Raw genomic sequence first — 25,558 nt, forward strand, 5'->3', positions numbered from 1 at the left:
ATGTAAAGGTATTAAACAGAAACGAATAGTTGTTTGAACTAAATATTTCTGTAATTTTGTAATTATTTAGTAAAAATATTCACATTACAGTTTAAATAACCAACAGAAACCAACTGATGATGGCACAGAGGTGCTGAAACATGTTTGGGAACTTCGGAAATCGGAGTTTTGCATAACTGACGTACCTTACGTCCAACAGTTTTAACTGCAAACTGCAGATACAAGAGCTGCAAATCCAAAAGACGAATATTCATTTTTTTTACCCTTTCACCTGGCTAAATGTTAAAACAACAGTCATTGCATTAATAATGTGAATTTTGCAGAAACTAAATTTTCAGGTACTGCCTCTGTAATACACAGTCAGAAAAAATATGTAGCTCTGTCCAGGACTATCTTCAAAAGAAACACAAGGTAATACGTGAATACTGAGTGGCTGTAGTGTTAGTGATTCATTTGTCATGCTCAGGTGACCAGTTGGTGCACTGGAGGCCTCTCTATGCACCCTCTGCTTTGATTCTGCAGACAGTAACTATGTTGAGATTGGAGGTGAATAGTGTTGCAACATTCATTCTATGGTACAATCATGGCCCAATGACAAGTACGAACTCCTACTGAACAGCTTTAGCTATCTGAACAGGATCCAATTGTGGGCCCACGGGAAGCTGGATGGACGTATGGACGGGCAGCTGCACACATTGGGCACAATGTATCGGTGATGTGTTGCTGCTTACAACAGTAGTGTGTAGACCAGCTTCTGGACACATAGTACAGACAGATGTCAAGATCAGTGCACTGTGTGAGCAGCTGTCTGATCGAACATCATTCAGGTATGAAGTCCAGGTACATGCTGCCCTTTTGTTTCATCAGGGACCTTTAGGAACTGCCTGCTTGCAGCAGGATTAAGATAATGTGTGTGTCTGTTCAGGCTACTACAGACACCTGACACCACAAAGCATGGCTACTCCGGTGTTGTGAAAGGGTTGACTGAAGAGTAAAATGGCGCTCTATTGTCTTCAGTGACGAGAGCGGTTTCTGTTTGTATGTGAGTGATTGACGGAGATATGTATAGTGTAGACCTGGCGAGCTGCCGATTCCAGAGAGCATTCGCCCATGACACAGAGGTTCCATCGCTGGTTTCATGGTGTGGGAGACCATCAGTTACCACATAGTGTTACATTTGGTGTTTCTGCAGAGTAAAGTAACCAGTGCTTGCTTCATTGCTCAGATTGCTAAACCTGTGCTACTTCCATGTTTTCGCTAGGAAGGTGATGTGCTTTTCCAACAGGACAACACATGGCCACATACAGCTGCTGTGATGCTATGTGATGTACAACAATTGGCCAGCCAGATCACCATATGTGGGATATGATGAAGTGGGAACCTTCTCGTTCTCCAGGGCCAGCAATGACCATTGCTGAATAGCAGCTGAAGGTACAAGATGCTAAGTACAGTCCATCACAGGATTCCATTCGGCACCCTTCTATTTGTAATCGCTTGCATGCAAAAATACAGGTGTGCTGTTGGGCATCCTTTACTGTGACATGAATGCTTTATTTGGTCTGAATTGTTACCATATACTCCGACAATGATGCCTTGCCTGTCAACTCACTTGTCAATAAAAATGACGTTTTTCCATAAGGGTCTTATCCCTCTGGCGGCATACTAATTCAGGAAGTCACCCAATTATTAAAACTCGTGCTTGATTTCAGACATAAATGAGAGAAACTGCAACTCTCAGCTCCACATTCACAGATACTCAACCTTATACCACCTGTTATCTGACTTACATGTAGGTTTCAAACCTCTACACGGCAGAGGTAAGCATATATACGGTCCATACCTACAGGGTGATCCATTGATCGTGTCTGGGCCAAATATTTCACGAAATAAGCGTCAAACGAAAACACTACAAACAACGAAACTTTGCTAGCTTGAAGGGGGAAACCAGATGGCGCTATGGTTGGTCCGCTAGATGGCGCTGCCGTAATTCAAACGGATATCAACTGCGTTTTTTTAAATAGGAACCCCCATTTTTATTACATATTCGTGTAGTACGTAAAGAAATATGAATGTTTTAGTTGGACCACTTTTTTTGCCTTGAGATAGATGGCGCTGTAGTAGTCACAAACATATGGCTCACAATTTTAGACCAACAGTTGGTAACAGGTAGGTATTTTAAATTAAAATACAGAACGTAGGTACGTTTTAACATTTTGTTTCGGTTGTTCGAATGTGATACACTTACCTTTGTGAACTTATCGTTTCTGAGAACGCATGCTGTTACAGCGTGATTACCTGTAAATATCACATTTATGCAATAAATGCTCAAAATGACGTCCGTCAACCTCAATGCATTTGCCAATACGTGTAACGACATTCCTCTCAACAGCGCGTAGTTCGCCTTCCGTAATATTCGCACATGCATTCACAATGCGCTGACGCATGTTGTCAGGCGTTGTCGGTGGATCACGATAGCAAATATCCTTCAACTTTCCCCACAGAAAAAAATCGGGGACGTCAGATCCGGTGAACGTACGGGCCATGGTATGGTGCTTCGACGACCAATCCACCTGTCATGAAATATACTATTCAATACCGCTTCAACCGCACGCGAGCTATGTGCCGGACATCAATCATGTTGGAAGTACATCGCCATTCTGTCATGCAGTGCAACATCTTGTAGTAACATCGGTAGAACATTACGTAGGAAATCAGCATACACTTCACCATTTAGATTGCCATCGATAAAATGGGGGCCAATTATCCTTCCTCCCATAATGCCGCACCATACATTAACCCGCCAAGGTCGCTGATGTTCCAATTGTCGCAGCCATCGTGGATTTTCCGTTGCCTAATAGTGCATGTTATGCCGGTTTACGTTACCACTGTTAGTGAATGACGCTTCGTCGCTAGGTAGAAGGCGTGCTAAAAATCTGTCATCGTCCCCTAATTTTTCTTGTGCCTAGTGGCAGAACTGTACACGACGTTCAAAGTCGTCGCCATGCAATTCCTGGTGCATAGAAATATGGTACGGGTGCAATCGATGTTGATGTAGCATTCTCAACACCGACGTTTTTGAGATTCCCGATTCTCGCGCAATTTGTGTGCTACGGATGTGCGGATTAGCTGCGACAGCAGCTAAAACACCTGCTTCGGAATCATCATTTGCTGTAGGTCGTGGTTGGAGTTTCACATGTGGCTGAACACTTCCTGTTTTCTTAAATAACGTAACTATCTGGCGAACGGTCCGGACACTTGGATGATGTCGTCCAGGATACCGAGCAGCATACATAGCACACGCCCGTTGGGCATTTTGATCACAGTAGTCATACATCAACACGATATCGACCTTTTCCGCAACTGGTAAACCGTCCATTTCAACACGGGTAATGTATCACGAAGAAAATACCGCCCGCATTGTCGGAATGTTACGTGATACCACGTACTTATACGTTTGTGACTATTACACCGCCATCTGTCACAAAGGGAAAAAAGTGGTCCAAATAAAACATTCATATTTCCTCACGTACTAGACGAATATGTAATAAAAATGGGGGTTCCTATTTAAAAAAAAGCGCTGTTGATATCCGTTTGACCTATGGCAGCGCCATCTACCGGGCCATCCATAGCGCTATCTGGTTTCCCCCTTCAAGCTAGACGAGTTTCGTTCTTTGTAGTTTTTTCTGTTTGGTGCTTATTTCGTGAGATATTTGGCCCTGTCTCTATCAATGGACCACCCTGTATATATATATTGTAAGACTATTGCAGTTAGATGAAACGCGTTTGGGTAACAACCATGCTAAAAACGCAGTTGAGAAACACCAGTAAAAGTTATGTTTATATCAACAACATTCAAGCAGCAACTGAGGACAAATGGCTGTAAATATTGAATCGCTGCTTTTTTTATTATTGTTGTGGTTTTCGACTTACTGTAGTCAGCGGGGTTGTGGTACTGGGGGCACTCGAGCCCCACGGAGTTGAGGTAGGGCACGACGTTGAGGCTGGAGCCCTGGTAGACGCAGTGGCCCTGCGCCAGCACGTACACGTGGTCCAGCATGTGGAAGATGGTCGCGCTGGGCTGGTGGATGGTGCAGACAATGGTGCGGCCGCCCCGTGCCAGGGACTTGAGCATCGAGACGCACTGCAGCGATGATAGGCTGTCCAGGCCCCTGAAACGCCCAGCCGCAGCGTAGTGAATTATACAGCAGCACGCAGGAAACCAGGGACAAATCTCAGAACTTCTGTTTGAGACTTACCAAATGGCTCTGAGCACTATGGGACTTAACTGCTGTGGTCATCAGTCCCCTAGTACTTAGATCTACTTAAACCCGACTAACCTAAGGACATCACACACATCCATGCCCGAGGCAGGATTCGAACCTGCGACCGTAGCGGTCCCGCGGTTCCAGACTGTAGCTCCTAGAACATGTCCGAAAGAACAGATGCCATCTTAGTATATATATAGTTAAGGCTCACCGGCCACTTGACCATCTTCTTCTTCTGTGCGAATGCACAAACAGTGCTCGAACTCTTACGGGAATCGGCAACGCGCCGCGAGTAATGAGTATAATGGGTGGGGGCACTACGCATGTAGTGCGGGACAATACGTTGAGAATGTGGGTTTCACGGGAGGCGTGCCAGAGATAAATCCCTGCAGTCGCTCTATCCTCTGTGTCCTCGGTGGCTCAGATGGATAGAGCGTCTGCCATGTAAGCAGGAGATCACGGGTTCGAGTCCCGGTGGGGACACACATTTTCATCTGTCCCCGTTGACGTATGTCAACGCCTGTAAGTAGCTAAGGTTGTTCATTTCATTGCAATTTCATTCTAACAAGCTGCATGGTCACCGATGGTATCTGTTCTTTCGGACATGTCCGAAAGAACAGATACCATCTTAGTATATACCAACTCTCTTTGCTTCCCCTTTCGCTGTACTCTTCCGTGTACATCTGGGCCTGCCTCTTTTCCTTGTTCCGTGGGGACTCAGATCCAGTACCTTCTTCGCGATTGCTGTGTGTGACTTTCTCAATGTGTACCGTACCCATCTTCACCTTCTCTCACCTCTCTGGTCTTCTATAAGTATATGGATTATTTTCCTACAGAGCTCTTCACTACTTGTCTTTCTGGTCACCAGATATTCATGACGTGCGGGAAACGGCCATTTACGAAGCTCTGTAACTGTCAAATTATCATCCTGTCTACTTTCCAACTTTCACTGCTATATAGGACAGCCTCTACATTTGTATTAAAAATACAGTTTTCTGCATGTGATATTTCTGTTTCGCCATATTTTGATACAATTATATGAAGACAGCATTTGTCTTCTTTATGCGGTTCTTCATATTTGCTGCAGTTCCACCATCATCTTTTACCACATTACGCAGATGTAAGAATGAACTGATAATCTCCGTTTGCTGCCCCATTATGAACCAAGGCAGTTCAATGTTCCCAGAAGTTATTCTCATTTTCCTTGTTTTACCCATATTTACCTTGAGGCCAGCAATCTCTGCTTCATTGTTCAGTGAGTTTAATTTAGCTTTCATGAGCCTTTGAGATGATAATGGTATGTCGTGTGCGAAGTCCATAAGCTCCAGACGTTCATGGTTTTTCCAATGGATTTCTCCATTGCTGCCTGCTGTTACTCTTCTCTTAATTGAACTAAGAAATGAAGCGCTACTGATATAACACATCCTTGCTGGACTTCAGGTGTTAGCTCTGTTGGCTCTGTGAGATTTCCCTTGTGGTGGTGGTGGTGTGTTGGGGCTTATGGGCGCTCAACATCGAGGTCATCAGCGCCCTGACACACATTAAAAGGAACGAATGTGGACAGACCTAACAAAACTAAAGCACACACTCAAACAAAGCAGGAAAAGAAGGAAAATGCTACATAAGAAAGTAAAACCTAAGGAAAGGGGAAACATAGCAACAAGAATGTCACAGGAAATTGTTATTGGCTGGCCACTTACATAAAATATGGGCGAGCTTGTCACACAGTGAGCAAATTAAAATCCTCTCCCTAAAATCTTTGTAAAAACATTTGACAGGGCACAGAACTTTAAAACTTTAACCACATTCGTCCGACTGCTGCCTAAAAGAGATGGCAGGTCCGCTGGCAAGTCAGCCGCGACCCGCGAACACAACATTTGTAATCAACATGCAGATCTTTGATGATGTTTGGCATCTACTGTGGTATAGCATACCTCCGCAACACCTGCCACAGGCCCGCATCTCGTGGTCGTGCGGTAGCGTTCTCGCTTCCCACGCCCGGGTTCCCGGGTTCGATTCCCGGCGGGGTCAGGGATTTTCTCTGCCTCGTGATGGCTGGGTGTTGTGTGATGTCCTTAGGTTAGTTAGGTTTAAGTAGTTCTAAGTTCTAGGGGACTGATGACCATAGATGTTAAGTCCCATAGTGCTCAGAGCCATTTGAACCTGCCACAGCACTTGTTTCACAGAATTGAGGGTCATTTCAAAATCAATGAATTCTAGGTATTTGGTTGCGTGGAATTCTTTATTTTTTTCTAATACTGTGTAATAAAATCAGCACAACTGTGTTGTGCCCGAAAACGGGACTGATTTTTTACGCAGTCGGTTGGGGGTTTCTCTTTGAGCCAGATATGCTGCAACAAGGGGTGAAGCATTTTAATACTAGTTTCGATGTCGGCTTTTAAGATCTCCGAAGCTATGCTATCTAGGCCTGGAGCCTTTTCATGTTTTAGGCTTCTCAAAGCAATTCTAATTTCGTCCATTGTGTAACACTGCAGATTTATGTCTTGATCTGCTTCGACTTCCTCTGGAACATCTCTCCCCTGTTCCTCTTGATTGTCTTCATGATTTACCAGCCCCTTGAGATGCTTCTCTCATCTTTGTAGCAGAGGCTATTGGGTCGTTATCATCACCCCACCCTTGTTCTTGACTGGTGCTTGATGTCTAAAGTTCGTCATTGGCAGCCGTTTAGTGACTTTGTAGAGCTGCCACCTCTTCTACTAACTGTGTATGCTGAGCTAGCTATTTTGTTTTATCTTGCATTATCCCTATTTTCGCCTCTGTGGAGTCTTTATGCGCTTCAGTCTTCAGAGCTCTTAGATTACAAAGGTTAAATTTTGTTTTAGTTCTTTCCTGCAGTTAACTTCATTGCAGGTGACGCCGGAGATTCGGTCTTTCCTTTGATGTGTCTTAAATCTTACGGTGTTTTCTCCAGAGTCTAGATAACGGAATGAAACTGCGGGGAAGTACAGTCGCTGCATGCGGCAACGACGTATGAGAAACGCCAGCTTAACCACACTTGCTAGAGCTTCGCTACGCCGCCACAATCGATGGTCTCCTTACGACTCAGGTCGCAGTCTACGATCAAGATGACAGAATTGCCTTAGCCCAGCAGTGTATTAAATGTCTTTGGAAGACCCCTGTGCGAACGTCATGTGAACATTACGTCAGCCGGTCTTCAAGTTAAGAGTCTTGTAAATTTGTCTCTATCGAATATACTTTAAAATTTAGAGACAGTCGTAAATACTCAGAGCATTCCCGTGGAAAATGATTATACAAAGTTAAGTAAATCTTCATATTTACATTGTAGTAAAGTGAACTACTTTATATGCTATAGTTCCACTTTCTCTCCTTCCGGAACAAAACAAAGAACCCACCGTTGCATCTGCGAGAGTACTTTCGCGTGGCGACAAATTAGGGAAGTGTCAGTGTGACAATGTATACCACGCCCTCTGAACTCAAGCGGTCCAGAGATGAGGAGGGTGACTTGGACTTAAGGTTCCGTCGACGACTGCTTCATTAAAGAAAAGTACTCGAGAATACTGCAGATATATTTCGAGATTTCCGAGATAAAGTGCTAATTTACAAGGATCATTCATTAAAGAGGAAAATATTTCAGTAAAATCAACATCTCTGATGAATGACGTGTTCTCCTTACAAATACTTTATCTTTAGAGATAATTTGTAATGCAAAGTAATGGCAAGATAATGTGCAAGACAATAATATTCACGTCTTTCTCGGTAGCGAGCTACTTTTTTCATTAATGCTTACGCTATCGCCGGACCAAAGACAGGAATGTTACACAAACTGTCACTGTAATAAGATACCTGGCATTCTGCGAGATTGCAGTGCTCTTGAAATTAACAGGATAGTAATACAAAGCAGCAAAACTGAATTACATTGAGCAATCAAAAATTGATTTTGCTTACCAGTATTGCGGAAAGAAATTAAAAATTTGCCCTCTAATATTAGTGTAGTATTTCACATTCCTTTCCGTACATGTATACGATGAAGAATGAAACATTGAATTTGCCAACAGCTGTAAGTACCGGTTATAGTGCACTTTGGCGATCAATACACGACACACTCTCAAGTTTTAGCGGTTCACGATGTCTCGAAGTGAGGGCGTTGAAGGAAGCCGAGCGTATTCATTGAGAAGTGAACAGGATGCTGAGCCGAGAATGAGGCGTGGGAACTTCATCGGTTGCTCGGGTCAGCCGCCAGTTAACCCTGTGTGACGACATACCCGATGCCTCACACCGTTAATGCACAGACGCATCATGAGGGTCAAGGACTGTGACGTCTAGCGGATCTGCTAACTCTTGTCTGTCGTGTGACGTGAAATGAAATATTAAGGGCATCGACAACAACGGCTGCAAGCTCTTTCCGTAAGCAGATTTGACACTGCGGACTAAATGAGCGACTGTGTTCGGTTTCCGTTGATGGTATGTGTGTAGTGTAGAGGAACTCCGTCGCAACTTGACGCATTAGCTGCTGATTTTCGTTGCTGGATCTTCAGCCGACTTTTGTACAAAGATTTTTTGGACGTTCCGAGAGACGAGTGGCTGGCATCCTCTACCAGCAATGGAGGGCGAATCTTTGACGTATTCCAGCCACTCGTGCTGGCGAAACGTCAGAAAAATCATTAACAAACGTCGTCCGAAGCTCCCAACGGACACTACGTGGCCACGAAGGCCTCAACAATTTTGAGTTTCGCAAATTATTTTCACTTTGGATGTCACTCTAAGTCAGCTCGGAGAAAAAAATGATATTAAAATAACATTTCTGGGGAATGAGAGTCAAAGCTGGAATTTTTTGCTGTAAATATTAGCCAGTTTTTCTCAGCGGGGTTCGTACGTGTTTCATATGAATTATTCACGGGCTGTTTTAATCCTACAGTTTTGTGAGAATTTTTCGTTTTTTACGATGTACAGAATCCTAAAAGAGAGCTACCGTGTGCAACAACGAAAAGTTACCATTTTCTTTTCTTGTGCTACTATCAGGAGTGAAGTAGTGTAAAACGGATGAAACACCCCAGTAGAAGAGACGAGAGTGCCTATGTTTGGAAACTGGATTGATGGTGCAACAGACAATCTGTCATGGTGCCCTTATCGTTTGAAGTGTGCTATTCTAAATACCCTAATAACCATTAACGAATACTGACAACTTTTCTGCACTTAGTTATTCGTCTATGGATGCTTCTGTCTACAGCCAAAAGGTATTCCGTGCTCTCGCCTAATTCAGCTGAGACACCCGGGTTTTAAAGTTCAAATGGCTCTGAGCACTATGGGACTTAATTTCTGAGGTCATCAGTCCCCTAGAACTTAGAACTACTTAAACCTAACTAACCTAAGGACATCACACACATCCATGCCTGAGACAGGATTCGAACCTGCGACCGTAGCGGTCGCAGGGTTCCAGACTGTAGCGCCTAGAACCGCTCGGCCACTCCGGCCGGCCGGGTTTTAAAGTTACTGGGGCTATCAGGAGTTTGCAACCTGTGTCCTCTTCTGTGTTAAATAGGCAGAGAACACGACTTTTTGCTCTGTCTTCTACATATTGGCTTTTTGGGTTAAAAAGGTCAGAAGAGCGAAATATGCGTTTCTGGGTAATCAAGAATTTGTACAAGTGCGAGAACAATCGCTGCTAACAAGCGATTAACGTCCTTTGCTCCTGGGTTTGTCTGCAGCTTTTGAAGGTAAAAGCGACTTTATTCTACTAGAAACAAGTACGGGGGTGCCATAGTGCGGAATACTTACGTGGTGGGTTCATCGAGGAAGAGAACGGGAGGGTTGTCGATCAGCTCTAGCGCGATCGAGAGCCGCTTCTTCTGGCCGCCCGACAGCTTTTCGCAGCGAGTCTTGAGGCACGCTGAGAGACTCAGCGTCTCCAGGATGTCGTCAATCTGCAAGACAGGAAAATGACTTCGTTAGTGCTTTTGCAGGGAATCGACATGAATAGTGAGACACAAAGGAATTCATGAAATTTGTTGCCAGTGGACACCGATTTAAATCAACGGGGAAGGCTGTAAATTTTTGCCGGACTGGGACGCGAACCAGGGTCTTCTGCTTACTTGGCAGGTGAGCTGACTGCTGAGCCATCTGGACACAGAGCTCATCGCAACTGCAGGGACTACCCTAGCACGCTTTGCATCAGACCCAAACCCTCCTGCTACACACTACTGATTTAGTACCCCTGCCCATTAGCCTCATTACTCGCGGCATCTCGCCTGTTGCCATAACAATTAAGGCTTGGTGTGCATCTCCATTGAAGAGACAATTGGCCATCATCGCCTTAATTATATATGTGGTGCCACTATTTTCATCTGCAGCTATTTTCAATCAAGACGCAGAGGTATTTGGGTCTGACAAGAGGCCTGCTAGGGTAGACCATGCAGTTGTGGTGACGACTGTGTCCAGATGGCATGGCAGTCAGCGCATCTGACCAGTTACCAGGAGACCGACACAAACTTTCAACTTGTCCCATTATTTTAAATAAATGTCCATTGGCAGCCAATGTATTTCATTCCTTAGTGTCTTGATTCATAGTGGCTGCAGGATCAAAACTGTGTCTGTTCTTTCGGACATGTCCGAAAGAACAGACTGTATGTACAGGGTGTAAATTTCAAGTTGACAAACCAGAATAACTTGAAAAATAAGCTTTACACGAAAAAATGTTTAGAACCCAAAGTTGATTATTTTCGAGGGGGAAATCTGCTGGTGCTAAAATTAGTCCGCCACCCCAGCTCCCTGGGAGTGGGGCTGGAGGCTACTTTAAAATTTCAAATGTGAACCCCCATTTTTTATTGCAGAATCAGATTCTACATAAAAAAACTATGTACATTTTGTCTTAAATATTTGTTCTGGTTCTTGGTAGTTGGCGCTGTAATTCAAGGAAATACATGTTCTCATTTTTGCGTGGGAAATGGTTACGGATAAATAAAAAATACTTGTTTATTTCGTAAATTTTGATTCGCTGAAACTAAAACTCTCCCTCTCTCCGCATAGGGTGGGGTTTGAGAGAGAGGAATTAGAGTTTTAAAAAAGTTGATCACGAAACAAACAAAACTTATTCGAATCTGCGGTAAAATTAATATTTGGGTCAACATTTGTAAAACACCAATTCCTCTCTCTCAAACTCCACCCTATGGGGAGAGACGGAAAGTTTTAGTTTTAGCGAATCAACATTTGCGAAGTAAATAAGTATTTTGTTAATTATCCGTAACCATTTTCCACGCAAAAATGAGAACATGGATTTTCTTGAATTATAGCGCCAACTACCAAGAACCAAATCAAATGTTTAAGACAAAATGTACGTAGATTTTTATGTAGAATCTGATTCTGCAATAAAAAATGGGGGTTCTCATTTGAAATTTTAAAGTAGCCTCCCGCCCCACTCCCAGAGGGCCGGGGTGGCGGACTAATTTTAGCACCAGCAGATGTCCCCCTCGAAAATAGTCAACTTTTGATTCTACACAGTTTTTCGTGTGAAGCTTATTTTTCGAATTATTCTGGTTTGTCAACTTAAAATTTACACCGTGTATATTGGGCTAAGGGTCCATTCGTGTCAGGAAATCAGTATTTTAGACGTGACCATTCACTGGCTGTAATATTCCTGGTAATCATTGACACTTCAAGGATGAACCACCTAGAGGTACATCGTCAGTTAATAGTGATAAGCGATTGTAATACATTCGCTGCACATGAATGAGATTTTCACTCTGGGGGGAAGTGCTCTACCAACTGAGCTACCCAAGCACGACTCACACCCCGTCCTCACAGCTTTACTTCCGCCAGTACCTCGTCTCCTACCTTCCAGATTTTACAGAAGCTCTCCTGCGAACCTTGCAGGACTAGTGCTCCTGGAAAAAAGGAGGTAGGGGACGAGGTACTGGCGGAAGTAAAGCTGTGAGGACGTGCTTGGGTAGCTCAGTTGGTAGAGCACTTGCTCACGAAAGGCAAAGGTCCCGAGTTCGAGTCTCGGTCCGGCACACAGTTTTAATCTGCCATAAAGTTTCATTCTCAGCACATGTTTGAACCATTTGCACTGTCCTGTGACATTAATGTGATTACGGCCTATGTTCGAAGTCAGTGTGCGAAAACCACTCACTGTCGGCACGTGGCAGAACTAGCAGCGTAGGATATATAAAGCGTGATGAGGGGACGTGAGAAACAGTTCGGTCGTTGTCATAATGCGAAAATGTCGCGATTTATCTGATGTCAAAAGGGCATGATCATTGGCTTTCTGGCCAAGGGTAGATGCATTTCCGAAACGGCTAACTTTGTGAAACGTTCGCGAGTCTCTGTGGTTAAAGAATACTGTGCATGGGAAACTGGAGCTGTCCTAAACCGGTTTTGGGCAAATCTTGTTGCACCACAGAGCGCAGATGACAGAGGTGAACGACGGTTGCAGAGATGTGTGCTGGGGAATAGACGTGCAACTGTTGAGCAACTACCAGCCCAGATGAACCAAGGGCTACCAACAGTGTAACGTTGCTGCATATGGGCCTCCACAGAAGATGCACCCACGTTGACTGCTGTTCATCAGCGACGAAGGCAGGAATTTGCACGTCAATACCACAACTGGACGTCCACTGAATTGGACTGTACGAGGAATTTCCTATGCGACTCTGTCACTCTGCAAGGCACAATGGATCAATACAAATATGCAACCATCTTTGTGGACCACGTCCACCTCGACATCCAGATTCTATTTCATCGCCACGATGGCATCTACCATCAGGACAATGCAACATGTCAAACATCTTGCAGTATACGCGGATGGTTCGGGGACCACCACGATGGGTTTACCCTACTTCCCTGGCCACCAAACTCCCCGGATTTAAACTCAACCGAGAATCTGTGGGACCACCTCGATCGGCTGTTCGCGTCATGGATTCTCAACCGAGAAACCCGATGCAGTTGACTACGGTACGGGATTCAGCGAAGCTCCACTTTCCCGTTGGTACCTTCCAGAACCTCATCGACTCACTTCCTGCACCTCTCGCAGCGGTTGCACTGCAAAAGGCGGTTATTCAGGCTTTTGACAGACGGTCACACTAATGTGAATGGACAGTGTATATACATTTCGAACTAGGATTTAGTGTTTGGAAATTTTAATGAATGTGTTACCTTTGTCCCCTGAAACATGCCCACTAGTGTAACAAATGAAGAAAATGAGACAGTTGCCTCGCACTAAGGAAGGAGAGACTTAACCTCGGAAAACCTCACTGCTGTTTAATTTTTTTTATTTGAAAAAGCAAACATACGTTTTCTCTTTGTGAAATCGCATTTAAGCTCAATTACTACTGAGAGATGAAGACCTCTTTTTCTTTCTTTAATTGTATCACGAAAAAAGATCCCTGCGTAACGGACTAAGTTAATTTTCGTTTAGGACATCGATAACAACAGTGAGAAATATATTTCTACGCGAAAATGTTATTAAAAGAAAATATTTCTTATTGAAGATGTTTTTATAGAGAAAGTCTCACATACGAAATCACTTTTCGTCCGGTGTGCTTGTGTGCACGACGCACACGACGAATTTTTGAAATTCTCCTTGTCTGAAGGACTTAGCATCGCCCGAAGCTTTGAAATTAACTACGGTGTGACACTGTTGGACATTTTGTCGAGGAAATGAGTATGTGCAGATGCGAAATCATTCCAAGTAAAAAATACATGCTCTCCAATTATTAAGGCGAATTAACTTCATTACTGAAATTGCTGGCTGATGCAAAAATCGTCTTACGTAACTTAAGTGACTCTCAACGTAAAAAGTTCGCAATAGGAACAAGGTTAACCCCATGTAACGAGAAACTACCTCACAGTATGCAACTCACTTTGCTGCACTGTGCGGCGGGTAGCATGCATTTACAGGCTTCGGTTATTACGCTATGGCTCTGAAACCGTCCAAACTGCTATAAAAACGTTCTGCATCATCCTCGTGACTTGTCCTTGCACAGTATTTATTTTAGCGGGAACCTCTTTTTCAGTACTATTTTGGCCGATGTCTCTCTACATGCCTCGAAGGATTACTTAAAGCTTAGACCCGCACACATGGTCACTTTATGGCAAGGCTTGACAGCACAGAAGGTTGCTCGCCGAATTGGCGCTCACATCGTACAATTCATTCGAACATGCAGTTACTAAGAAGGAAAGATGTAATACAAAGCCTTGAAAATTAAAAGTAATAACTGGGAGGGAAGTAAATTTACACTGATGAACAATAAATTCGCTACACAATGGACGGTGAGAATGAAAACAAACCCAAGTAAATATTTTAGAATTAGAATCAAGAATAGCTGCCAACATGAGTAACTTAGAAGTATATACACTGAAGAGCCATAGAAACTGGTGCACTTGCCTAATACTGTGTAGGGCTCCCGCGAGAACGCAGAAGTACCGCAACACGACGTGGCATGGACTCAAATAATTTCTGAAGTAGTGCTGGAGGGAAGTGATACCATGAATCCTGCAGGGCTGTCCACAAATCGATAAGAGTACGAGGGAGTGGAGATCTCTTCTGAACAGCACGTTGCAAAGCATCCCATATATGCTCAATAATGTTCACGTCTGGGGAGTTTGGTGGCCAGCAGAAGTGCTTAAACTCAGAAGAGTGTTCCTGTAGCCACTCTGTAGCAATTCTGGACGTGTGTTGTGTCCCAAGACCGTTGGAATGCACAATGGACATGAATGGATGCAGGTGATCAGACAGGATGCTTACGTACGTGTCACCTTTCAGAGTCGTATCTAGACGTGTCAGGAGTCCCATATCACTCTAAATGCACACGCTCCATACCGTTACAGATCCTCCACCAGCTCGAACAGTCCCATGCTGACATGTAGGGTCGTGGTCGTGGATTCATGAGGCTTTTTCCATACACGTCCTCCATACCGTACACGTCCTCCGCTCGATACAATTTGAAACGAGACTTGTCTGACCAGGTAACAAGTTTCCAGTCATCAACAGTTCAATGTCGGTGTTGACGGGCCCAGGCGAGGCGTAAAGCTTTGTGTCGTACAGTCATCATGGTACACGAGTGGGCCTTCGGCTCCGAAAGCCCATGTCGATGATGTTTCGTTGAAGCTGACACTTGTTGATGGCCTAGCATTGACATCTGCATCAATTTGCGGAAGGGTTGCATTTCTGACACAAGGGTTACATTTCTGACACGCTGAAAGATTCCCTTCAGTCGTCGTTAGTCCCGTTCTTGAAAGATCTTTTTCCGGCCGCAGCGACGTCGGAGATCTGATGTTTTACCGGGTTCCTGATATGCATGTACACTCATGATGTACGGGAAAATCCCCACTTGATCGCTATCTCGGAGAGGCTGTGTCCCATCCCACGTGCGCCGACTATAACTCCAAGTCCATACTCACTTAAACCTTGATAACCTGCCATTGTTGCAACAGTAACCGATCTAACAGCTGTGCCAGACACTTTTTGTCTTATATAGGCGATGCCGACTGCTGCGCGATATTCTTCTTGTTGAAATATCTCTGTATTTGAATATGCATGCCTATACCAGTTTCTTTGGCGCTGCTGGGTAAATTCGGTGCAGTTTGTAAAGGCAGTTCTTTGGGTCTTGATTGTATACCAAATAGGTCCGTACCTAGCCATCATATACAACCACTCGCTCGAAGAAAGATCCGTACCTAAAGACTGGAAAAGTGCATAGGTCGCACCACTACTCAAGAAAGGAAGTGGAAGTGGTCTGATGAATTACAGACACATATCACTGAAGTCGATTTGCAGTAGGATTATCTCGAGGAAAACGATCTGTTGACACACAGTCAGCACGGATTGAAGAAATATCGTTCTTGTGAAACATAACTAGCTCTTTTTCTCATGAAGTAATGAATGCTAACGACAGGATGTCTCAAATTGATTCCATGTTTCCGGACTCCAAGATACTTTTGACACCGTTCCTCACAAGTGGCCTGTAATGAAACTGCATGCTTGTGGGGTGTCTTCCCAGTAGTACTACTGGATTCGTAATTTCCTGTCATTAAGGCCACAGATCGTAGCAACTGACGGAAAGTCATCGAGTGAAATGAAAGTGATATGTGGCAGTCTCCGAAGAAGTATTATAGGTCCTCGCTAATGCTAATCTATGTAAACGAGTTGGCAGACAAACAAACAGTCCTCTCAGATTGTTGGCAAATGGTGTTGTCATTTGACGTCACGTAAAATCAACAGAAGATTCAAATCAATTGCAGAATGAATTACACAAGTTATCTTTATGATGCGAAAAGTGGCAGTTTACTCTAAATAATGAAAATTGTGAAGTCATTTACATAAGTGCTAAGCGCAATCTGCTAAATTTCAGTTACACGATAAATCACACACTTCTGAAGGCTGTAAATTCAGAGAAACAGTTAGAGATTACAATTACGAATGACTTAAGCTGGAATGGGGGCTTAGAAAATGTTGTGGGGAAAGCTAACCAAAGATTTCATTATATTGCCAGATCACTTAGAAGATGCAGCAGGTCTACTAAGGAGACTGCCTACACCACGCTTATCCTCCCTCTTCTGGAGTATTGCTGCATTGGGCGGGATCCGCGTCCGAAAGGGCTGAAAGGGATTTTTAAAAAGTTCAGAGAAGGGTAGCCCGTTTTGTATTATAGCGAAGTAGAGGGAAGCGTGTCACCGATATAATCATTTTAAAAAAATGATGTTTTTCGTTGCGGCAGGATCTTTTCGTGAAATTTCAGTCACAACTTTTTCCTCAGACTGTGAAAAGATTTTGTTGGCGCCCACCTACATAGGGATAAATGATCATCGCTATAAAATAAGAGAAATCAAAGGTCGCAAGGAAAAATGTTCGTTTCTCCCGCTCGCTGTTCGAGACTGGAACAATAGAGAAATAGCTTGAATGCGCTTCGATTAACCCTCTGCAAGGTATTTGCTTGTGAACTGTAGACTAGTCACGTAGATGTAGATGTGCCCGTTTATTTCCACCCCGACAAAAATTTCACGTGACAAGCACGTATGAGGGCTTGAATGGTCACCGTGAATTCCGTACACCAGGCTGTGTTTTATTTCGTAGCTACAGTTCGTTCTTCAGGACGATAATGTGTATTGTACCGATAGCTGGCGCCTGAACTCACTCCACCTTATAATTCAATTCATAAGCCGAATTTTCACCAGATGACAGGCGCATTTACATACACTGGAGTTTGTACTTGTATCGGTTTCCACTTATCCATTCCCATTTGCGATAGGGCTAGACATTTGTATCAGTATAAATATGAATTATTTCCAGCATCACGCCGAATGAAGCTACGCATGTTGCCACATCACATCAGCAAATTCTTTTCTCTCTTGTAGCTCTCTATAATCGATTTTTAGACTCTGGCGTTAAGATCTTACAGAAAAGATGTCCTTCAATACAGAAATTATTGCTTTCTTCGTTATCAGTCTACAAAAAGTACGAACAGACTTGCTAATTATAAAAATCAAATAATAAATCAAATTCATAAGAAAATAATTACAGGAAGTAAATCGTAAGATGATATATGATTACATATGGTGTTTATCACCAATAGATTCACAAGTATTGAAAGAATGTTTGTATCCGATTGGTGGTAATGGATAGGAAGAAACAGAATAACTGAAAGATCATTTAAAGGCCGTGTGCGTTTTATGATATTTCAGGAAAATTCACTGGCTAAGTATTATTTTTGTACAGAAAACGCACATGAATCACCTTCTCTGGAACTGACGTCTTCGTCGCGTCACTTGTTTCCTGCATGAACTTCCATTCTGCAGCGGAGTCTGTGCTGACATAAAAATTCCTGGAGACTAAAACAGTATGCTGGGCCTGGGACCTTAACCTTTAGAGGCAAATGCTCTACCTACTGAGCTATCCAAGCACGTCTGACGATCCGCCCTCACACCTTTACTCCCGCCAGTACCTCATCTCCTACCTTCCAGGCTTCACAGTTCTCCATGCCTAGCAGTGCCACCAGTCCTGGAAGAGTCCTGGAAGAAAGACGTTGCCAGGTTGTTAGCGCACACACTGCTGCAGAGTGAACATTTATTCTAAAGAGGATACCCCAGCTGTGGCTAAACTTTACCTCTGCAGTATCCTTGAGCTAGTCCTGCAAGTTTCACGGGAGAACTTCTGTGAAGTTTGGAAGGTAGGGGATGAGGTAAATCTGGGAGGGCGGGTCGTGAGTCGTGTTTCGGTAGCTCAGTAGATAGAGTATTTGACCGCGAAAGGTTGAGGTCCCAGGTTCCGGTCCGACATACAGTTTCAATCCTCCAGGAAATTTTCGTGACCAGTTAGATTGTCACAATAAATCCTGAAAGTCTGTAGTGATGATTTCGAAACGTTCTTTACGCTAATTTGGTTTTGGGAATGAAAATTACTGCAAAGCACCTAGCGAAACAAACCTGTTACAAATGGCTGCAGTCAGAATACGTCATGCGCTTGGCATTTTTTCTTTGATCAACTCTCCTTACTTCCTGTTCGTTCTGTTCTTTTGATCAAAGGCTACTGCCAAGTTCTTGCGGTTCCACGTGAGACTGCTGGCAAGGAGCAACGAAGGTCAAGAACTGGTAGAACCTGTTACTGGACTGACAGGCCAGGTGGCAGGTTTTACAGAACTCGATTGGAGCGGGGGTTGGTCTCCGTTGCTGGGGGAACCACCGAGATGAGGTAGAAAACATATTTCCTACACTATGCAGTTTTATATTTGCTTCACAGACGAGCAGAGAATTTGTTGTAAAGATATGCAAGTAACCATTTGTAGTATACCACAAATGACGAGGACACACACTGTGCACATGCCGCTACACGTCTTCTGCACAGACTTGCTAATCTCGCTGGAGTTGTAACGTGTTGTATTCCAGACCATTAGGACATGTCCACGTGATAATATTTCTTGATCCTACACTACTTTAAAGGACCTCCTTTAGAACATTTCCGCTTCATCACCCTTCCAGAAATGACGAAACTGTACCACCTGGAGTGCAAGATGTATGAAACAGGCGAAATGCCTTCAGGCTTCAAGAAGAATGTAATAATTTCTATTGAAAAGAAGGCTAGGGATCACAGATATGTATATTAGGGAACCATGAGTTGAATAAGTCATTGTTTCAAAAATACAGACACGAATTGTTCTCAGAAGAACGTAAGAAACTGGTAGTTGCCGGTCTGTAGAGAAGATCATCTTGAGTTACATAGAACACGCGAGGGAATTCTGACCTACCACTTAGGTTGGAAGGAAGGCAAGACTGAAGAAAGGAAAACTAATTTTACAGCATTCGTAGATTTACAGAAAGCCTTTGACAATTTTGATCTGATTACACTCTTTGAAATTCTGAAGGTAGCAAGCATATAAAACAGGGAGTGAAAGGATATTTGCAAATTGTACAGAAACCAGACTGTTGCCATGAGTCGGAAGACATAACAGGGAAGCAATGGTTGAGAAAGGAATAAGACAGTGTTGTAGCATATCCCCAATACAACAGTGTCTGCAGAGTAAACAAGCAGTAACGGAAACCAAAGGTAAAAATGGAAAGAATATAAAATTACCGGGAGAAGAAATAAAAACTACAAGTTTTATCGATGCCACTGCATTTCGAAATGGCTCTGAGCACTATGGGACTTAACATCTGAGGTCATCAGTCCCCTAGAACTTAGAACTACGTAAACCTAACTAACCTAAGGACATCACACACATCCATGCCCGAGGCAGGATTCGAACTTGCGGCCGTAGCGGTCACGCGGTTCCAGACTGAAGCGCCTAGAACCGTTCGGCCACACCGGCCGGCTCCACTGCATTTCTGTAAGACACAGAAAGGTCTTGGAGGAGTAGCTGAAAGAAATGGACAGTGTCTTGAAAAGAGGTTAGAAAATGAACATTAGTAAAAGTGAAACAAGGGCGACAGAATGCAGTCGAATTAAATCAGACGATGCAAAGGGAATTAGATTAGGAATAAGACACTAAATTTAGTAGATCAATTCTGCAATTTGAGCAACAAAATAACTGACGATGGCCGAAGTATAGAGGGTATTGAAAGAAGACTGGCATCTTCTAGAAAATCATTTCTCAAAAATGAGATTTGTTAGAGTGTAGCTTTGTACGAAAATGAAACGGGAACGAAAGCACTTGAGACAAGAAGAGACTAGAAGCTTTTGAAATGTGGTGATACAGAATCACGGTTACCATTTAATGAGTAGATCAAATAATTAAAGACGACATACTGAATAGAATTTGGGAAAAAGTAGAAAAAATTTGTTAATTTGTGGTAAGATCTTATGGGACCAAACTGCTTAGGTCATCGGTCCTTAAGCTTACACACTACTTAATCTAACTTAAACTAACTTGCGCTATGGACAACACACACACCCATGCCCGAGGGAGGACTCGAACAGAGGTAACTTCACTAAAAGAAGAGATCGATTGACAGGACACATCCTGTCGCATCAATGAACCGTCAGTTGGGTAATGGAGAGAAGTGTGAGGAGTAAAAATTGTAGAAGGAGACATAACCATAAATAAAGTGACAGGATTCAAATGGGTGTAGGTTGCAGTAGCTATTCAGAAATGAAGAAGCTTGCACAGGATAGACTAGCGTGGAGAGGGATGCACCAACCATTCTTCCAACTGAGGACCACGGCAACATCATCCTCCAAAGACTGTGGAGAACGAAGCAAACACTTTAAATTTCGTGCCGGCCGCGGTGGCCGTGCGGTTCTAGGCGCTACAGTCCGGAACCGCGGGACTGCTACGGTCGCAGATTCGAATCCTGCCTCGGGCATGGATGTGTGTGGTGTCCTTAGGTTAGTTAGGTTTACGTAGTTCTAAGTTCTAGGGGACTGATGACCTAAGATGTCAAGTCCCATAGTGCTCAGAGCCATTTGAACCATATTTCGTGACCTTAAGAAAGACAACAGTTGGCTTGGACATCTGCTTACAATGAGGTCACAAAAGTAGTGGGATAGCAGTATGCACATGTACAGGTGCGGCAGTGTCGCATCACAAGGTATAAAAGGGCAGTGCATTGGTGGAGCTGTCTTTTGTATTTAGGTGATTCATTTGAAAAGGTTTCCGACGTTATTACAACCGCACTGCGGCATTTAAAAGAGTCTGACTGCAGAATGGTAGTTGGAGCTATACGCATCGGACATTCCACTTCGGAAATCGTTCGGGAATTCGATACTCCGAGATCAACAGTGTCAAGAGTGTACCGAGAGTACAAGGCATTAGCTCTCACCTCGGACAACGCAGCGGAATTTGCGTAGAGTTGTCAATGCTAACAGAAGCCTGAAATAACCGCAGAAATCAATGTTGGATTTGTAACGAATGTATCCGTTAGGATAGTGTGGCAAATTTTGGAGTTAAAGGGCTATGGTAGCAGAACAGATGCGATTGCCTTTGCTAGCAGTTCGACATCACCTGCGGCGCCTCTCCTGGACTCGTGATCGTATCAGCTGGACTCTTGACGACTGACAAACCGTCGCCTGATCAGTTTAGTCCCGCTTTTAGTCGATAAGAGCTGATGGAAAGTTTCAGTTGTGGCGCAGACCCCACGAAACCATGGACCCAAGTTGTCAACAACGCACTGTGCAAGCTGAAGGTAGCTCCGTGATTGAGTGGGTTGTGTTGAGATGGAATTGACTGGGACCTAGTTATACACCGGTACTTGGAAACCATTGGCAGCCAATCAAGGACCTCATGTTCCCAAACAACGATGGAATTCATATGGCTGACATTGCAGCATGTCACCTGGCCACAGTTGTTCCTGATTGGACAATTCGAGTGATTGATTGGATCATCAGGATCGTATGAATCTCATCAAACATTTATGGCTCATAATAGAGAGGTCAGTTCGTGCACAAATCTCTGCACCGGCAGCACATTTACGATTATGAAGGTATTAATATATAATTCTAATTTCGTTCTAAACGGTTGCAGGTCATCAATGGAGTTTGTTCTTTCGGACATGCCCGAAAGAACAGACACCATATATAGTTCTGGCAATACCGGCCATGACCTCCTTCTTCTGTGCGGATGCACACATACCGGGTGATCAAAAAGTCAGTATAAATTTGAAAACTGAATAAATCACGTAATAATGTAGATAGAGAGGTACAAATTGACACACATGCTTGGAATGACATGGGGTTTTATTAGAACCAAAATTACAAAAGTTCAAAAAATGTCCAACAGATGACGCTTCATCTGATCAAAATAGCAATAATTAGCATAACAAAGTAAGACAAAGCAAAGAAGATGATCTTCAGGAAATGCTCAATATGTCCACCACCATTCCTCAACAATAGCTTTAGTCGAGGAATAATGTTGTGACCAGCACTGTAAAGCATGTCCGGAGTTATGGTGAGGCATTGGCGTCGGATGTTGTCTTTCAGCATCCCTAGAGATGTCGGTCGATCATGATACACTTGCGACTTCAGGTAACCCCAAAGCCAATAATCACACGGACTGAGGTCTGGGGACCTGGGAGGCCAAGCATGACGAAAGTGGCGGCTGAGCACACGATCATCACCAAACGATGCGCGCAAGAGATCCTTCACGCGTCTAGCAATATGGGGTGGAGCACCATCCCGCATAAACATCGTACGTTCCAGCAGGTGTTTATCAGCCAGGCTGGGGATGATGTGATTCTGTAACATATCGGCGTACCTCTCACCCGTCACGGTAGCAGTTACAAAAGCAGAATCACGCATTTCCTCGAAGAAAAAAGGACCGATAACGGTGGATGTGGTAAATCCACCCCATACCGTGACTTTCTCGTCGTGCAATTGAGTTTCCATGACATTTCTAGGATTTTCGGAAGCCCAAATTCTGCATTTGTGGGCGTTGACAGAGCCTCGGAGCGTGAAATGAGCTTCGTAGGTCCACAACACGTTATGCAACCAATCGTCATCTTCCGCTATCTTTTGAAACGCCCACACCGCAAATGCCTTCCGCTTCACTAAATCGCCAGGTAACAGTTCATGATGTCCCGATGGACTTTGTACGGATAGCATCGGAGGGTACGCCTAAGTGCCAACCAAACAGTAGTGTGTGGAATGCCGGTGCGACGTGCGACTGCACGAGCGCTAACTTCCTCGTGCATAGACGAACTCGCTACAGTCTCCATTTCTTCCTGAACTGTCTCAGCAGCATTATGCCTTGTTCAAAAATGGTTCAAATGGCTCTGAGCACTATGGGACTCAACTGCTGTGGTCATTAGTCCCCTAGAACTTAGAACTACTTAAACCTAACTAACCTAAGGACATCACACACACCCATGCCCGAGGCAGGATTCGAACCTGCGACCGTAGCAGCAGCGCGGCTCCGGACTGGAGCGCCTAGAACAGCACGGCCACCGCGGCCGGCATTATGCCTTGTGCTCGGTCGGCAACTACGGGGTCAATCGTCTAAACAACACGTGGCTTCGAACTTCGAAATCATTCTCGTCACAGCTGCATTTGTCAACGGACCTTTACCCGTTCGAATCCCCTTCCTATGGCGATAGGATCGTAACGCTGAACTAGCACATTCCCCATTCTGATAATACAGCTTCACTAAAAGCGCCTTTTCAGGTAACGTCAACATGCTGCGACTGCTGGCGCATCTGATTCTCTCCTTCATTACAGCTCCTTTTATACAAGATTGTCACGCATGGTCACTGACGTTTTGCTGTCCAGCGCCATCTGTCGGACATTTTGTGAACTTTTTTTTTTGTTCTAATAAAATCCCATGTCATTCCAAGCATGTGTGTGAACTTTTATCTCTCTATCTACATTATTCCGTGGATTATTAAGCTTTCAAATTTATACTGACTTTTTGATCACCCTGTATTACCGGAACTCTTGCGGGACCTGGTAAGAATGTTCCACGAGTAATTAGTGTGTTGGGTAGGGATACTACGAATGTCGTGTGTGGACATATAATGTGGGGCTCGCAGGAGGCGTGCGCGAGGTAGTCCGTGCAGTCGCACTATCCTCTATGCCGTCGATGGCTCAGATGGATAGAGCGTCTGCCATGTAAGCAGGAGATCGCGGGTTCGAGTCCCGGTCGGAGCACACATTTTCACCTGTCCCCATTGATATATATCAACGCCCGTCAGCAGCTGAAGGTATTCATATATAATTCTAATTTACGATTATGGGCAGCTATAGAGGCAGCATTTCTCAGTATTTATGAGGTTACTTCCATTGACTTGTTAAGCCCATATTCGAGTTGTTGCACTGCGCCGTGCAAAAGAAGATCCGACACGATATTAAGAGGCATCCCATAACTTTTGTCACATCAGTGTAGGTTAATAATAAGTAGTTGTTTACTTCATAAGATGTTAGCAACATTTTGGCCGTTGTAGCTTTCAGTTAGCAGATTTAGCTATTTTAGCAGGAACTTAGTATACTACAAAGGCTTATCAACTTATCAGCAGAGGAAAGGACTTTTTGGATTATCATGCACTTGCTAAGAACATGAGAGGTAGCAGGTGTTATGAAGAGAGCTCTCAACACAGAAAAAGCTAATAGGGTGGCCAAGAAAAAAAGCAATCGCAGAATTTCTTATACCCGTTGAAGAGCTTCGTGTGATATCACAAAGGCGTTTTTCTCGATGGTCCCAACTGTATCCAGCACCAGTTGCAAATTTCGTTCGCTATGATGCTTTAGCAAAGCTGTGTACCCAAAAGACTATTCGCCCCCAGTGTCTCTCATCCAATGTCAGAATCCATGGATTCCCAAGACAGAAGTTATTGGAAGGTAAAAATGTCAAATGTGTATATTGCACTCATGTAAAATACGATAGAATAACATGGGACAATGAAATAGTATTATAATGCTAAGCTGGTAATCAAATGAATTACTTTTAAGTATCTATGTCAATATACTTTCAGTGGAGGAGGAGTCCTCCATCAGACAATTCTTTAACTAGCGTTGAAGTTTCATTATAGTACCCAAAAAATATTTAATTATGTTATCATGGATTGTTGAATTCTCGTGTACTCACGAATCTCATTCTTTTCTATAATAATGTTAAACTCCTGAAATTTTCATAAAAATAGTTTTAGTGGCAGTATTATAAAAATGATCCACACTATTTTTATACACCATTGTTATAGAGAGATATTGTTAATCAAAAAGCGTTTTAGTTGACATGTTTCTTGTGAAATAGCATCCAAAATAATAATATTTTTAACGATATCTCTCCGCGTTTCATAGGACGAACGAGAAATATAATTTGTAGAGCACCTACCTGATTTCTGAAAAATCTGTAAACAGAGTTGCTCCACACTTTTTTTTGCAAATTATTAGTGAATGAATA

The 25,558-nt window shown here is 43.6% G+C and overlaps 1 protein-coding gene across 1 annotated transcript in view; it reads right to left on the reverse strand.

Annotated features, from left to right (window-relative positions):
• Positions 1-25,558, reverse strand: part of LOC126416474 (ATP-binding cassette sub-family G member 1) — a 449,674-nt gene that overhangs the window by 42,511 nt on the left and 381,605 nt on the right. The window contains exons 4-5 of the mRNA XM_050084208.1: positions 10,023-10,168; positions 3,931-4,169 (exon numbers count right to left, since the gene is read on the reverse strand). Coding sequence (XP_049940165.1) covers positions 3,931-4,169; positions 10,023-10,168 — 385 coding nt within the window. The remainder of the gene's footprint in view (positions 1-3,930; positions 4,170-10,022; positions 10,169-25,558) is intronic.

The sequence above is a fragment of the Schistocerca serialis genome, chromosome 8, assembly GCF_023864345.2.
Source record: "Schistocerca serialis cubense isolate TAMUIC-IGC-003099 chromosome 8, iqSchSeri2.2, whole genome shotgun sequence".
Classification (NCBI taxonomy): domain Eukaryota; kingdom Metazoa; phylum Arthropoda; class Insecta; order Orthoptera; family Acrididae; genus Schistocerca; species Schistocerca serialis.